Here is a 15,852-nt window from a genome sequence, read left to right on the forward strand (position 1 = left end):
TCTATATTTAAATGTCCTTCCCCCTCAATGGATCATATACATATGACTCTGTATGCTACTTTTCCTCATTTATTAGCATATTTATGAAAAATTTTAACATAAGCATCATTTTAAAGAGTTGTATAGTTTCTCACTTTATAAATGTACCAGCTCTATTTACAATACCCTATTGGTAGATGTTCCAATGGTTTCCATTGTTTAATGCCATAAAGAATTCTGCGTGAAACATCCTTAGAGCTAAATACTTGCACACAAGCATGACGGTTTCTAACTCTTGGAAGTAGATTGCTTTGTCAGAGGGTATTCAAAATATTAAAGCTTTTGATATACACTGCCAAGCCGTTCAGAAGGGTTGTATCAATTCACACTCTTGCCAGAACTGTATGAGAGCCCCAGAAGCTTTATATTTTCTTAGGACATGTGCCTGATCATATTTCTTAAGGCTAACAGAGGAAGGGGGTAGGGAAGACTCCATTTGTAAGACCACAATCTTCTTGGACCCAGGAGGTCCTGTGACCAGCGTGATTTACAGAGACAGGCTTCTGCACTCATAGTTACCCTGGGAGCAAAAGAATTTATACTGGTGAGAGTGAAAGAACCCATGGTGTATTTTTAGGAAGAGGCCCAAGGCAGTTCAGGTCCTATGTAGCTCTGACCATTTCCTTGTTGACACTGAGCTCTGAACCATTGGCAGGATTCTTTTTTTTTAAGTGGTTATTTCCCTCCCAGGCTGACTTTGTTTGCACCCCTCTGCCTGGCAAACTACCCTCCGCCCCAATACATGTGATAACAAGATACTCAACTGTTTAATTTTTATATTTTTGGCTACCGTTTCACACTGAAACTGCAGTTAATCGCTCTTTACAACCTGTGTTTATTTAGATAATTAGGCTGGTTGCTCTTACGAGACTGTCTTGGCAGTGGGAGCACCTGGCACCTTGATCTTTGGCTGAAAAGTCCAGGCCTGCCCACACTTGGCCTTGGGGTGGCCTTAGTACAGCCTTTGAGACCCATTGTGTGGTTTTTCTCACTCTCTTATTAAGGAAATAGCACCCTTGGAGCCCACCCAGAAAGTGTAACTGCTGCAGGAAATGACGTGCCACGGTGGACACCCGGCCAAAGTAGCTTTCTGGAAGCCTGCTTTCCCAGGTCTGTGGGAAGGCTTATCCTTTCTTGTGTCAGATGCTGCTCCACTGGGGTTTCTCTGCGACCAGCGCTGATCAATCACTTTCCTATTTTCTTTCAGTTTCTTTTCCAATAGAGGAGCCATAACTTCTTCCTTTTAAAAAAAAAATTTTGGCTGCACCACGTGACATGTCGGATCTTAGTTCCCTGACCAGGAATCAAACCTGTGCCCCCTGCATTGGAAGCGCAGAGTCTTAACCACTGAACCTCCAGGGGAGTCCCAAGAGGAGCTGTAAGTTCTGAAGGATCTGACTTGCCTGAAGACCTTTCAGAAATGTCTTTGGGTCATCACCTTCAAGAGAGACACCAGAGACACCAGATTGTGTTTAAACCTGTATGACAGTTCAGTTCAGTTCAGTTCAGTCGCTTAGTCGTGTCTGACTCTCTGCGACCCCATGGACTGCAGCACACCAGGCTTCCCTGTCCTTCAGCATCTCCCGGAGTTTACTCAAACTCATGTTCATTGAGTTGGTGATGCCATCCAACCATCTCATCCTCTTTCGTCCCCTTCTCCTCCCGCCTTCAATCTTTCCCAGCATCAGGGTCTTTTCCAATGAGTCAACTCTTCGTATCAGGTGGCCAAAGGATTGGAGTTGCAGCTTCAGCATCAGTCCTTCCAATGAACACCCAGGACTGATCTCCTTTAGGATGGACTGGTTGGATCTCCTTGCAGTCCAAGGGACTCTCAAGAGTCTTCTCCAACACCACAGTTCAGAAGTATCACTTTTGACAGCTGGCATGGTCATCAGCCTTGATGCTCTTTCTAATTTTTTTGCTTGAAAGCTGTGATGATCAGCCTTTGTGTTAGTTCCTAGGGCTGCGGTAACAAAGGCCACACCCTGGGTGCCTTAAACCATAGAATTTTGTGTCCTCTCAGTTCTGAGGTGGGAAGTTGGTGCTGTCCAGTGGGTGGGCGCCTTCTGAGGCTTCCTCTCTTGCACCTCTCCCTGCGTCCTCATGTCATCTTCCCTCCTGTGCGTCCATGTCCCGAGCTCCCCTTCTTGTGAGGACAGCAGTCACACTGGATGCAGGCCCTCCTATATTACCTCAAATTAGTCACCGCTTTAAAGGCCCGCCTCCTCACACGGTCACATTCTGAGGGGGTTAGGACGTCCGCAAGGGGGTTTTAGGGGGACACAGTTCAGCCCGTAACGGCCTTCTGGACGGCCCACCACGGAACTCACGCCCGTGTGTAGCCTCCTCCCTTGAGGAACCAGCTGCTCTCTGTGACGGCAGACTCTAGAGAGGTGACAGGGTGTGGCTTCCGTTTGCTCCTCTGCCGCTTGGGCTCTGGAAGAAGAAGCTGGCTGCCATGCTGCAAGGACGCTCAAGAGACCCAAGTGGGGAGACCAAGGCCACCCATCAACAGCCAGCACCAACTTGTCCATCGCGTAAGGGAGCCTCCTTGGATGCCCAGCCCTCAGATGACCACACCCCGAGCCAGTAGCCTGACGAGGCCTCACGAGACCCTAAGTAAGAACTTCCCAACCAGGCTGCCCTGGAACCCCTGACCCCCAGAAACTGTGAGGTGCTAATCGCTCATTTTTGCTTTTAAGTCATTAAACTTGGGAGTATTTCATTACAATGCAATAGCAACTGGGGTGCAGTGGCTGGTAACACCGCAGCACGCCAGGCTTCCCGTCCTTCACTGGCTCCCAGAGTTTGCTCAAGTTCATGTCCACTGAGTCGGTGATGCTACCTAGCTGTCTCATCCTCTTGCCGAGTAATTGAGAGGTAAAGCCTTGCTCCGCTCTGCTTCCTGACTGCGTGTGACGAGCTGCCCTGGGTACCCAGACTCAGCCTGCGGGACTGCCCCAGACGTTAGCTTATATCGCAAGAGGAAAAGCGCACACATCCCCTTGCAGAGGCCCACGGTGAGCCCTGACCACTTGGCCTCCAGGCAACTATCCTTCCAAGTTCAAGCCAGGTTCCAGGGCCAAAAATAAACAGCGCTTTCTCCTTCTTCAAAGCACTAAGGCTGAGCCGCCGTAATAACTGGGAACCGAGAGCAGAGATCTCACGCCGGGGCCATGGACCGGATGTGGCCTGTAGGCATATTTTGTTTGGCTCTCACAGTGTTTTAAAAGTTGGAAAACTTCACATTAGAAAAAAAATCAGATTTCCAGCATCTCACGAGAGGTTGGAAGCTACGACAACACCAGGCCCACGTACCAGCCGGCAACCATCCACTTGCTGAGCCCAGTGTGGCTCACCCCACTTAGGAAGGGGGGGGTGTTGGTGGTTCTGATTCATTCACAGGGCTCAAAATTCACTCGGGCACCTACTCTGTGCCAGGCCCTGCTCTGCTGGCTGGGAATCCTCATGGCACAGACACACGTCACCTTTGCAGTGCTGGCCTTCTCCTGGGTAGAGAGACCAGGCACCTAAGTGACTCCAGACTGTGGAGACCATCAGACAAGGACAGCTCGAGGCGGAGACCCGGACGAGGTGCCACGCTGGCAGGGTGCCTGGGAAGATCCCTGAGATGACGTCCGAGTGGATTCCCGAGTGATGAAACAAAGCTGGCCACGTGAAGATGTGGGCTGAGAACATCCCAGCCCAAAGGCAGAGCGTGTGCAAAGGCACGACAGTGTGAATGAGTGAGCAGGGCTCCAGAGGCAGAGAAGGAAGGAGAGAGGGACGCAGGACCACGACTGGGGATGGGATTCATTCTAATTACAGAAGACAGAGTTGGGGGCTTCAAGTGGGATGGGGGCTGTGATCTGAGTTGCCTTAGATAAAAACTCCCTCTGACTGCTAAGCAAAGAAGCGGCTAAGGGAGGGAACAGAATCAAGGAGAAGGGAGGAGGCCCAGATAGTCTAGATGAGAGAAGTCCAGAGCGGGCTGGGAGCAAACAGGCTGGATTTGGGATCCTGAGTGCAGGGAGTGCCCACAAGACTTTCAGACGCAGCGGAAGGGGGCTGGGGGTCAAAAGAGGGAGTCCAGCTTTCTAAAGTGGGGGACATTAAAGTGTGCTTACACCAGATGGGAAACTGACGATTCTGTGGGACAAACATGCCAAGTGCAGTTTAAAGCCTTCACGGACAGCTCACCTGCACCGAGGAGTAGAGAATTTCTTAGCGTTCAGTAAGATTAAGAAAACTCATTGGCACTGGCAGCCAAGGTTTCCTGGCGCCACACACATGTACAGTTCCGCCCTGCAGTGCTGACCTGAAAGGTGAGAACCGGGTTGAGACCTCCATAGAGAGCTGGGGGACAAGATGAGTGGGCACTTCCAGCCTGGACGGGAGAAGGTTTTGGGGGAGAACGGATACATGTGTATGTATGACTGAGTCCCTCTGCTCTTCCCCTGAGACTACCACAACACTGTTGATTGGCTATACCCTAATACAAAAAGTTTCTGCTGCTAAAAAAGAAATCAATGGGCATTTGAGATGGTGAGTGGGTGGGGACCCAAGATGGTGAGATGAATGGGCACTTTCAAGGACCCTTTCATTTTTGCCTGGACCCGTTCACACTGCAGAGCCTGGGGCCTGTAGGTCTCTGACACGGGGTGTTGGGTCATGAATGCACTTGTGGGGCAGGGAGGGAGGTGGGGGAAGAGGGCAGGGGTTTTGCCATGTGACTCAGCCAGGGCTTCAAGCTTTTAAAACTGACCAGCCAAGCAAAGGGCTCAGTGTCCCATTCACAGACTTTGCCCGAGTCAACAAGGCTTATTCATGACTGACTTGAGGATTCCTTGAACTCTCCATGGGAACCTGTCTTTTAGCCACGGTGTCTGCTAATGTTTTCTTTGGCTGATGACTTATCTCTTTAACCCTAACTCCTGAATCCAACTTCCCAGGAACGTAAGGCAGCAACTTTCAGAACATCAGTCATTCAGCCTGCATGTGCATCTACCAACTTCTGCTCAGAAGAACCCCTGATTAATATTAAGTGACCCCACACTGAGGTTAAGCAGTGTAATACCTTTCTGTAGATAGAGGTCAGGTCATCCGGGTGCCTTGTTCAGCTAAGCAAACCAGAGGACATAGGGAGCCCCTGGAGGACATGCCGGGGGGCAGTGATCAGACTGGCCCTTTAGAAGGCTGCCTCTGGCCACCCTGGGGGGAAAGCCATGTCCAGGGACAGGGGGCCTCCTGAGGTGACCAGGCAATGGTCCCTTGATCTAATGCAGCAGCAGGAACAAAGGGAGGACCGGGTAGAGACATGAACGCATGCAGATGTTATATGAGAGGGAAACTGGAGTTTCCAAACTCACAGGTCACCTTCCAGGGCCCCGGGCATGGACAGACAGGGGGAGCCACCCCGTGAGTGTCTCTCTACCCACGTGGCAGCCAAGCCTGTTAAGATGGGGGCTAATTAAGAGAGGTTGGATGCCCACTTCAGGCTGCTTCTGCTGTCTGCTGGGCTGTCCTTCAGACACCCTCCACCCTCCTGACCAAGGGCCTTCCTTCCCTGAATGCTGGGCGAGGGGCCTCAGAGACAAGGGACACGTGTTCCTTGTGAAATGGTGTTTGGTTCTCTCTCTAGTCTTGCCTGAGAGTCTGCCTGTGTGGCTAGGTCACTTTCTTTCCTTTTTTTACCCCCAGATCCAAGGTATTACTTACTCATAAACTTCTTTTTAAAATTAATGTTTCATTTCACATGTGATCCGGGGATCCGCTGCAACAATTTAACACAATAAGGAGCTCATTTGAAATTTGATGAGTGAAGTGCACCTTTTTTGCTGTTTCACTATCGAGTCTGTTCTCCCTGGTAACATGGCAGGTCTAGGCGAGGTTGTTTCACCACCACAGATTGGGGACTGGGATCGTTAACTTCGTGTGTCATTTTGGCCAGACTACGGTGCCCAGGGGTTTGGTCAGACACCAGTCTAGACGTTGTTTTGAAGGCATTTTAAAGATATGGCTAACATTAGACATAGAGAATAAACTTATGATTATCACAGGAGTAAAGAGGCAGGATAGATTAGGAATTTGGAGTTAACAGATACATTACATCTAAAATAGATAAACAACAAGGACCTACTGTATAGCACAGGGAATTATATTCAATATCTTGTAATAACCTACAATGGGAAAGAATCTGTAAAAGGTGGCAAAAGGTAAAGAATCCACCTGTCAATGCAGGAGATGCAAGAGACGCAGATTTGATCCTTGGGTGGGGAGATCCCCTGGAGGAGGAAATGGCAACCCACTCTGGTATTCTTGCCTGGAGAACCCCATGGACAGAGGAGCGCTGTGGGCTGTGGCCCGTGGGGTCGCAGAGTCAGACACGACCGAGTGAGCACACGTGTCTATAAAGCTGAATCACTTTGTCGTACACCTGAAACATTGTAAATCACCTGCATTTAAATTTTAAAAAGATACGACTAACACTAAATCAGCAAACTTTGAGTAAAGCAGGTCACCCTCCATAACCTGAGTGGACCTCAACTGATCCATGGAAGGCTTCAAGCGCAAAGACAGGTCATCTGAAAAAGCTTTTCTCCAGGCTGAAATACAAAACTCTACCAGTATTTCCAGTCTGCTGTCCTGTGGAATTCAGACTCAAGACCGAACATCAACTCTTACCTGCATTTTCAGACCACTAACCTGCCCTACAGATTCAAACTTGCCAGGCCACACAACTGCGTGAGTCAATCTTTCAAAGCAGTCTATCTATCTGTCTTAATTATCACCTAATGATGCTGTTTCTCTGGAGAGCCCTAATAATAACAGGTGACTTTGAAGGGTGGAATGTTTCCCTGGTGGCTCAGATGGTAAAGAATCTTCCTGCAAGGCGGGAGACCTGGGTTCGATCCCTGTGTCGGGAAGATCCACTGGAGGAGGGCATGGCAACCCACTCCAATATTCTTGCCTGGAGAATCCCATGGACAGAGGACACTGGTGGGATTGCAAAGAGTCCATGGGATTGCAAAGAGTTGGACACAATTGAGCGACTAACCCCTTCACCTTCACTTGAAGGATGGGCCTTTCAGACATGTCTTAGCTCCACACTGCAGATTTCTCAGAGTGACTCGTTGAGCTCTTCTTCAGCCTGCAGGCTCAGAGCCTTCCCCTGGCTCTTCTCTCCACTTGGACACCTTCCCCAAGGTCTGCAGGCTCTCCTCCTCGCGTCTCTGCTCAGCACGCCTTCACCCGTTTACCCTGTGCCTCCCTGCAGCCCCCCACCTGCCAGCCTGCCCTCTCCTTTCCACACCGGCTTGTGCCCTTAATGCTGATCAGCACCTGAAATCTGAGGTATGCGCTCGTGCATTATCTGCTTTCACATCGCGTCCTCGTCCACCGCGGGAAGGTCAGCTCCAGGTAGACTGTCGGTCACTAACGACTCTCCCAAGCCTGGGATGGGCCTTGCATACAGCAGGCACTCAATAATGACAACGCCAGACGGATTATGCAATGGGTTGGGGGCAGAAGGAGGCAGACCCTGGTGAGGGGTTCCCCTCGCCCTTGACTTTCCCTCTAGCCAGGGTACCAGCCAGTGGAGACCGGAGCCCCAGGCTCCTCGGACAGCACCCTGACAGCACCCACATAAGACACCTACCAAAGGGGGGGAGCCGCCCGGCTTCCGAGGTGCAGACGTCCCTCTCCTGGGTCCTCCTGCCGTAGGTCGCAGAGTAGATGTTGAGGAACTTGGACTCGTGGCAGTGCAGTTTCAGCTCGTGGTCTTCACACACGGTTTTGTTTTTTAATTCATCTGAAGCAGAAACCAAAATCAGCGGCACCATCAGCTTCCCCAGAAGGACTCCGTGAGCATCGCCCGCGTCCTGGGCAGCTCCCATCCCCCGCGGGGCTGCACCCCCGGAAAGGGACAGACGGCATGGCACTCTGACCCTGCGATCCTTCTGCGGGGGGGAGCAATGAGTGGATCAGGGTAGAGACCCAGGGACGACACTGAGGACCAAACGGAGGAGGAGGGACGTCGGGGTGGAGAGGGCAGGGCGCACTGGGCCAGCCCTAGGACAAGCCTGGCCACGGAGGGACTTCACTCTCCCTCCCCACCTGAACACACAGGTTCCTTGATTCCAGGGAGCCTTTTCTCAAAGGTCATCTCGGGACCCCCACAGCTGCATGCTTAGTCCCCCAGTCGTGTCCAACTCTTTGTGACCCTTGGACTGTAGCCCACCAGGCTCCTCTGTCCGTGGGATCTGCCAGGCAAGAACACTGGAGGGGGTTGCCGTTTCCTCCTCCAGGGATCTTCCTGGCCTGGGAATTGAACCCGCATCTCTTGAGTCTCCTGTATTGGCCGGAGGGTTCTTTACCATTAGTGTCATCTGGGAAGCCCCCACACAGGTAAAGACCAAGAATAATCTCAGAGGGAGTCCAGTGAAACCTTACCACCCAACTTCACAACATTCTCACGTCCCATTGGTGTATCTACCAAGAGACAGAGAAACTACGCACAAGCAAATTATTTCCTTTTCCAGGAAAGGAACAAAAAACAAGGAGCCGTGTCTGTGAACAATTCCTCCTGGAAACACAAGGTCCTATTACACAGCATAGGGAACTACATCCGACAGCGTGTGATAAACCCGAACGGAAAAGAATATGAAAAAAAAGAATCCCTCTTTGGAGGTGTGAAGAGCTGGTTCCAAGTTTGGCAGTTCCGGAACAACGGGCCCTCAGGCTGGTGTAGGTCCCAGGAGAGGAAGATTCCACCTCATGGTTAGTCCTCAAAGAATTTACAAAAAGTTTATTTGTTTAATCTGAGTACCACAGTGAAATTCTCTTTGCAACATTATACAGAGGTGACATTATAAACGCACCCTGGAGAAAATAGAGTTTATTGTTTTTTTTTATTGACTGTACCAAAAAAAAAAATTCAATTAATTTAAATGTTTACTAATGAATGGATTTTTTTTAGTATTTTTAAAGTAATAATAGTATTTAAAATAATATTAAATAATAACACTATTATTATAATAGTAGTATTAAAAATAATAACACCACAGACACAAAAGACTACCTAATATGTGATTCCATTTCTGTGAGATATCCAGTAAAGGCAAACCTCTAGAGACAGAATGAAGGTTGGTGGTTTTCTGAGGCTGAGGGTTGGGGACAGGAAGTGACAATGACAAGTGGACACGGAAGTATTTTGAGATGATGGAAATGTTCTGTAGCTGGTCTGATGTTGTGGTTGCACAACTCAGTACAGTTACTAAAAATAGTTGAGCTGGACACTTAAAACAAGTGAGTGCAATGCTGTGTAAGTTATACCTCAGCAAAGACATTTCTGCCTTATTTTTATTTATTTGGCTGTGCTGGGTCTTAGTTGTGGGATCTTCTGTCTACGTTGGCATGTGGGATCTTTAGTTGCAACATGCAAACTCTTAGCTTTGGCATGTGGGATCTAGTTCCCTGGCCAGGAATTGAACCCCAGGCCACCTGCATTGAGAGTGTGGAGTCTCAGCCACTGGACCACTAGGGAAGTCCCAACAAAGATATTTTTAAAACAACAATCGCTAATATTTACTGAGCCGTTTCTCTGAACTTGGGGCTTGTTCTATGATCTTGGTATGTCTCAGTGAATTTAATCATCAAAACAGCCCTTCTGCGAACCACCTCTTCTTATCCTTTGTATGTTATGTTTTGGATTTTTAGAAAATCATTTGTAGGAAGCATTCATAGATGCTGGATGCTAACTTTTGAACTTTTGTCTCTTACATGCGATAAATATCTTTTCCTAGCCTCCCACTGATTTTGGACTCTGCAAAATAAAAGCAAAGGAAAACCTAAAGGGGACCAAGGTTATTTCTTTGCATGTGTGGTTCTCTCCTGCCCCCTCCAAATGTTTTTATAAGAAAAACCATGAAAAAATGCTAGCCCCACTCTGTCACTCCAATCCTAGTTTTTTTATACTTTGAAATGGCAACCAGGGGCACATCTTACAGCCAGACAAGCACTGGTGTCACCAGCAAACACGAGCTAAATTCCAGGATGGGGAGGAAGAACAAGGAAAACTAGTCCACACCTCCCATCACCCCCACACCCACCATTTTATTTCTCTCTCCCACTCATGTTTTTATTCCACTTTTCTTCCCTGGATTGGAGGTGCAGGCTGATCCCTCAAATCAAAGTTTTCCAGTTGTCGCCTGAGGCCCATCATGAAATCAATTTAATGAGTCATGATTAGAAATCAAAAAAAAAAAAAAAAAAGAACAGTTCAGAAAACTTCAAAGTGCATCATATAAAGTAAAGGTAAACACTATTTAATAAAGGATTCCTTTTAGTTGTGTGTGGTTATGTTGCGCCAAGAGGCAAAATGTTTTTCTTACTCTGGGTTGCGATCAAACCATTCTGAAATTCCCTGAAGGAGAAGGCATGAGCAGTAAACATCAGGGCAAAGGTGGCCAGCGGGACCTTCATATCCTGGAATTACCGATGCTTAAGTCCCAATCTTAAAACATGAAAGAAAATAATTTCCTAATAGAAATTCCACCTTTCGGTAACTTGTAAATCCCCATGCCTAAAAACACAGAAGGAGCAGTGAGGCCAAGCTTTTGAAGTGCTTGAAGGAAAAATTTTAGTATCTCAAGATTACCATCAGCTCCGGTGCTAGAAAACTTGGGCAATGGTTCTTTAGAACATGTTGATGGGAAGATTCATGAATGAGAGATGTAGAGCAGAAAGCAAGTTACAGATGTTCCCAGAATCCTTATCCTGTCTAGGATTTGCACATACCTGCAAGGACCCATCAGAGGAGGAAAAAGTCAAGTGATGACTAAGCAAATGTTTCGGAAGCCCTTTACCCAACGTTAAAATCTTAATAAAGCAGTTTAAACTTAGAGCCAAGAAAAGTTTTGTTTTCTTTTTCTTAATAAAAAGAACACGGAGTCTGACCTTGACATTGGAAGGTTTGATTTCGGTGAGTCATATCCGCACTGCTATGAGTTCTTCAGAGATTTTGATGAGCAAACACTAAATCCCACCAACACCAAAATACTGCCTGACTTCAAAGGTCCAGTGTGAGAGACAGCCTTTGATGCAGAACAGAGGGCTCGGGTAGACACACCAAATGAGTCCAAGCACCCTTCCAACTAGAAGAATACCAAAAATGCTAAGAATGCCCTCCATTGGCAGAGCTCACCAAAAAAGGAGGAGGGAAAAGGCAGGACGAAAACCTAAGCCTTATCTCAGTATTCCGGAAATTTTTGAACAGGAATGGTTTCTTTCTTCTTTATCAGAACTTTTTAAAATTAGAAGAGCTTTTTTAAGGCATGTCATGAAATGCATTTGGTGGTGGTGGTGGTTTAGTTGCTAAGTCATGTCCAACTCCTGCGGTCCCATGGAGTGCAGTATTTAGTAGTCCCCACCTGCCTGGTTTTTAAGATTCATAGATTAAAGGTACCAGCCTCGGTATAAGCCAAAAACTCACCCAGAGTAACGCAACACCCCCATGTAAGGCCTCCAGTGGTTTCTGTCCCCAGATTATGGGCAAATCACTTCCTGGAATGGAGGGACCTGTGCGTGTCATGTTACACGCTTGGGGTTACCACTGTATGCTGCTGAGTCTCTTGGTTCCTTGGGAATGTATTAATTCACTGTCATCGAAGAGTGACATTTCTGGGTTCTAAAAACAATGGTACTAGTAACATAATTGCCGCTTTTCTTGGAGAACTAGAACTTGTGTCAGAGGTGAGTCAGAGTGCTGGATGGCATCAGAAAAGAAAAGGTGTGGGCAGCCTTTGCAGAAACGTATTGCCAACATCCGTGTGGGTTTGGATGCTTTACCCAGGAGCCTGGGTGGAGTTACAACCACCCAGGTTTAAAGGTGGCAAATTCTCCCTCCTAATTAGAGGCCGATGTGTGCGATTCATTCCTCTTTAACACGGATCTGCACATCAGCGGATCTGCACATCACCAGCGGCCTTTCAGAGATGGGTAGTGGGAGTGATGAATCCGAGCAGGGACTCCTGGGCATGGAAGTCTTTCTGGCCCCTGCTTCTTGTTTGGAGGGAATAGACTCCAGCCTCCACGATATTCCCTGAACTGCAAAGGGCAGATCAGAACAGTTGCTAATCAGAGAAGAGAGGACATGCGGAAACTAGAGAAGAGTAGCCAAGAAACAATAGTGCAGCCTTAGGGCAGGTCCTGGTTCCTTCTCCGGGGATACACACAGCAATATCTTTGAGCTCTTTACAGAACTAAAATTCGCAATGAATGGAAGGTGTTCAGCTCAGTTCAGTTGCTCAGTCGTGTCCGACTCTTTGCGACCACATGGACTGCAGCACGCCAGGCCTCCCTGTCCATCACCAACTCTCGGAGTTTACTCAAACTCATGTCCATCGAGTCAGTGATGCCATCCAACCATCTCATCCTCTGTTGTCCCCTTCTTCTACCGCCTTCAATCTTTCCCAGCATCAGGGTCTTTTCCAATGAGTCAGTTCTTCGCATCAGGTGGCCAAAGGATTGGAGTTTCAGCTTCAGCATCAGTCCTCCCAGTGAATATTCAGGGTTGATGTCCTTTAGGATGGACTGGTTGGATCTCCTTGCAGTCCAAGGGACTCTCAAGACTCTTCTCCAACACCACAGTTCAAAAGCATCAGTCCTTTGGAGCTTTTGGAAGGTGTTAGCATTCTTCATTCAAAGAACACCACCTGAGGCCTGATTAAAGGAGTACAGGCCCTGCACTCACCCTAACCTTATCAGCAAGCCCCCTTGAACCACTGCTATGAAATGCCTCACCAGACCCCCACGGGCTGGGACTTGCAGTTTTTTGAGGCAGCTGTGTCCCCCTTTCCCTGGCAAAGCAGTAAAGCCATCCTTTTTCTACTTCACTCAAAACTCTGCCTCTGAGATTCGATTCAGCACCAGTGCTCAGAAGCCAAGCTTTCAGCATCGGTGCTTTGCCCTGATGGGAATATGTTATTATTGACATTATTTACAGCTGCCAATGAACATGACGACGTTAACGTGAAGACAACTATTTAGCCTCTTTTATTGTGTTTTTAGGGGCTTCTCCTGGAGAAGGAAATGGCAACCCACTCCAGTATTCTTGCCTGGAGAATCCCATGGGCAGAGGAGACTGGCAGGCTAGAGTCTATAGTGTCAAAGAGTCAGACACAACTGAAGCAAATGAGTACACACACGCACATTGCGTTTTTAAGTCCTCAACGGACAATGCACCCCGCTATTACCTGGGGCAGAGCACACACAGCCCACCCCAACCACTGGTATGTCACTGCCTTGCAGTCATTCATATCTTTAGCAAGAATTACTTAAGGACTTCCCTGCTGGTCCAGTGGTTAAGAATCTGCCTGCCAATGCAGGAGACATGAGTTTGATCCCTGGTCCAGGAAGATTCCACACCATGGGGCAACTAAATCCACGCACCAAAACTATGGTGCCCATGCTTCACAGCCTGAGAGCTGCAACCACTGAAGCCTGGATGTTCTGGATCCCATGCTCTGCCACAAAAGCAGTCACTGCAGTGCGAAGCCCATTCACCTAGAGAGTAGGCCCTCTCACTGCAACTAGAGAAAGCCCCCACACAGCAATGAAGACCCACTGCAGTCAAAAATAAAATAAACAAATAAGTTAAAAAAATTTAAAAGACTTACTTTAATCTGCCACTTGGGGATAATAGCTACCAGTGCCTGAACTCAACTCCCTGACAGGTCCTAAGCATTTTACACACAGAACTATATTTTTATTCTTTGCAGCAGCCCTGCATAGAAAGTGTAATGTGTGTTATCTTTATTTTATAATTGAGTTACGGAGGCTCAGAACATTTCCCTCCACTGCCCAAGATCACACGGCAGCTCCACAGCAGACAAGAACATGAACCCTAAATTCAAAAACTTGCTGAAACCAAAAATTCTCCAAAGGGATGAGATTTAAGGATGAGGTAAAGCATGGCACACAATCAAGGAAAGAAGATTCTAGTGAGGACTGCTGATAAAATACTCTCCAAAAAAACAAATACGTGAATGTGCCCTGATTTGTAGCCTCAGCCAAGTTCCCTGGTGTAAATACTTCCATCAAGGCAGGCATCACTGCACATAGGTAATGCTGGGCAGACAGGGGTAAATTGGCTCCCGTGGTAAAGATGGCTCCATGTGCCCTGGGTTCAGCGGTGGGGCCTTTGGACAATCAGAGTGTTATGCAGGGACTGGAACTGGGGCCATGGGGAAGAACCTCTGGAGGTGAGAGTGTTGCAGAAAAAGAGGGAGGAGGGTGTGGGAATAACCTCACTTCCACCACTATTTCATAACAGCCCACAGGAACTAGCAGAACACTTCAGTGCCCCAGGTCACCAATGTCCATCCAGGTCACATAAGATGCTCTGGTCTGAATCTTTGTCCCCCTAAAATTCACTTGCTGAAATCCTAATGCCCATAGGATTAGGAGGTGGGATTAGACATCAGAAGGTGGGGCCTTTGGAAGGTGCTTAGATGATGAAGCACCTAAGCTTCACGGGTGCACCCCTCATGAATGGGGTTAGTGCCCTTACATATGGGACCCCAGAGAGATTCCTTGCCTTTCTGCCAAGTGTGGTTAGAGTAAAAAGGACAGCTGTCTATGAGAAGCAGGCTGTCAGAGGATACCAAGTCTGCACCTTGATCCTGGCGTTCCCAGCACCCAGAATTGAGAGGAAAAAATTTCTGTTGATTGTAAGCCACCTCATTGATGGCATTTTGTGATAGCAACTCAGACGGACTAAGACACAGGGCTCGGCCCTCTAGTCTGTTATACATGAGGCAGCCAGAAGGGGCTTTACAACCCCATCGGAGGGCCCTCCCTGCTTAAATGCTGCCCTACGGGAAGACTCCACCTCCTTCCCTGGCCCTCAGGGCCCTGAATCCTGCTCCAGTTCTCTGCCTGGTGCTCCTTTTTGCTCCCTCCAGGCCCCTGCACCTCCGGCCACAGGCTTCTCTAAGGAGTGCGCTTCCTGTGCCCTGACCTGACCCCAGGAATTCCTCATCACTTGCTGGGAAAGTCTTCCCTGAACTGAGGTCAATCAATTCCTCCTTTGAGCTTCTTGCACAGTATCAAGGGCACAGGGGTCTTCTTTAGATATGTTTTTAAGAGAGGGTCTTTCTGGGGAAAGGAGATATTTGGCCTAGAATCTAAGACACAAGCAAGTATGTAAAGATCTCAAGAAATGTTTTCTGGATGAAGGGACAATGGAAATCACCCAAGACAGAACAACCATCCAGGAATCCTCTGCCAGATGTGAGTTCTCTTCATAAGCAAGACCTGGCCCACACCTGTGCACAGCGGTTAGTTAGTAAAAGGATCTGACGAAGTGAAATGAGCAGACAGACCTCACTGCCCACTGTAGAAACATGCTGTGACCAGCACTAGCTTTTCTGGGGTCCTGCTGATTTCACAAGGGCCTTTTCTCTTCTTTTAGATGCTGGTCCTGCCCAGCTTTTTATCATAAGCAATTTTCCAACAGACAGAAAAGGTCAGAGACTATCACAACAAATCGGCAGAAGGGGAAAAGAAGGCAAAGCTTAGGCAGACAAGGTGTGGCCAAGGGTGTCGTCTTTTTTTGGGTGGGGATGGCTCTTTTTTTGTTTTTTTGGCTGTGCTGGGACTTTGTTAGGGCACGAGGGATCTTTAGTTGCCGCATGTGGGATCTAGTTCCCGGACCAGGGATTGAACCCAGGCCCCCTGCATTGGGAACACAGAATTTTAACCACCAGGCCACCAGGGAAGCCCCTGGTGTGGTCATTTCTGAGATCAGGTGCC

At 48.2% G+C, this 15,852-nt stretch overlaps 1 protein-coding gene across 11 annotated transcripts in view; it reads right to left on the bottom strand.

Annotated features, from left to right (window-relative positions):
- Window positions 1-15,852, bottom strand: part of EVA1C (eva-1 homolog C) — a 112,985-nt gene that overhangs the window by 46,813 nt on the left and 50,320 nt on the right. For 9 of the 11 annotated variants that reach the window (XM_043892690.1, XM_043892685.1, XM_043892684.1 and 6 more), the window contains one exon: window positions 7,697-7,849. The exons of 1 other annotated variant lie outside the window; for it this stretch is intronic. In XM_043892690.1, coding sequence (XP_043748625.1) covers window positions 7,697-7,849 — 153 coding nt within the window. The remainder of the gene's footprint in view (window positions 1-7,696; window positions 7,850-15,852) is intronic. One more of the 11 variants, XM_043892683.1, reaches the window with a different exon arrangement.

Source organism: Cervus elaphus, chromosome 31 (assembly GCF_910594005.1).
Source record: "Cervus elaphus chromosome 31, mCerEla1.1, whole genome shotgun sequence".
Classification (NCBI taxonomy): Eukaryota; Metazoa; Chordata; class Mammalia; order Artiodactyla; family Cervidae; genus Cervus; species Cervus elaphus.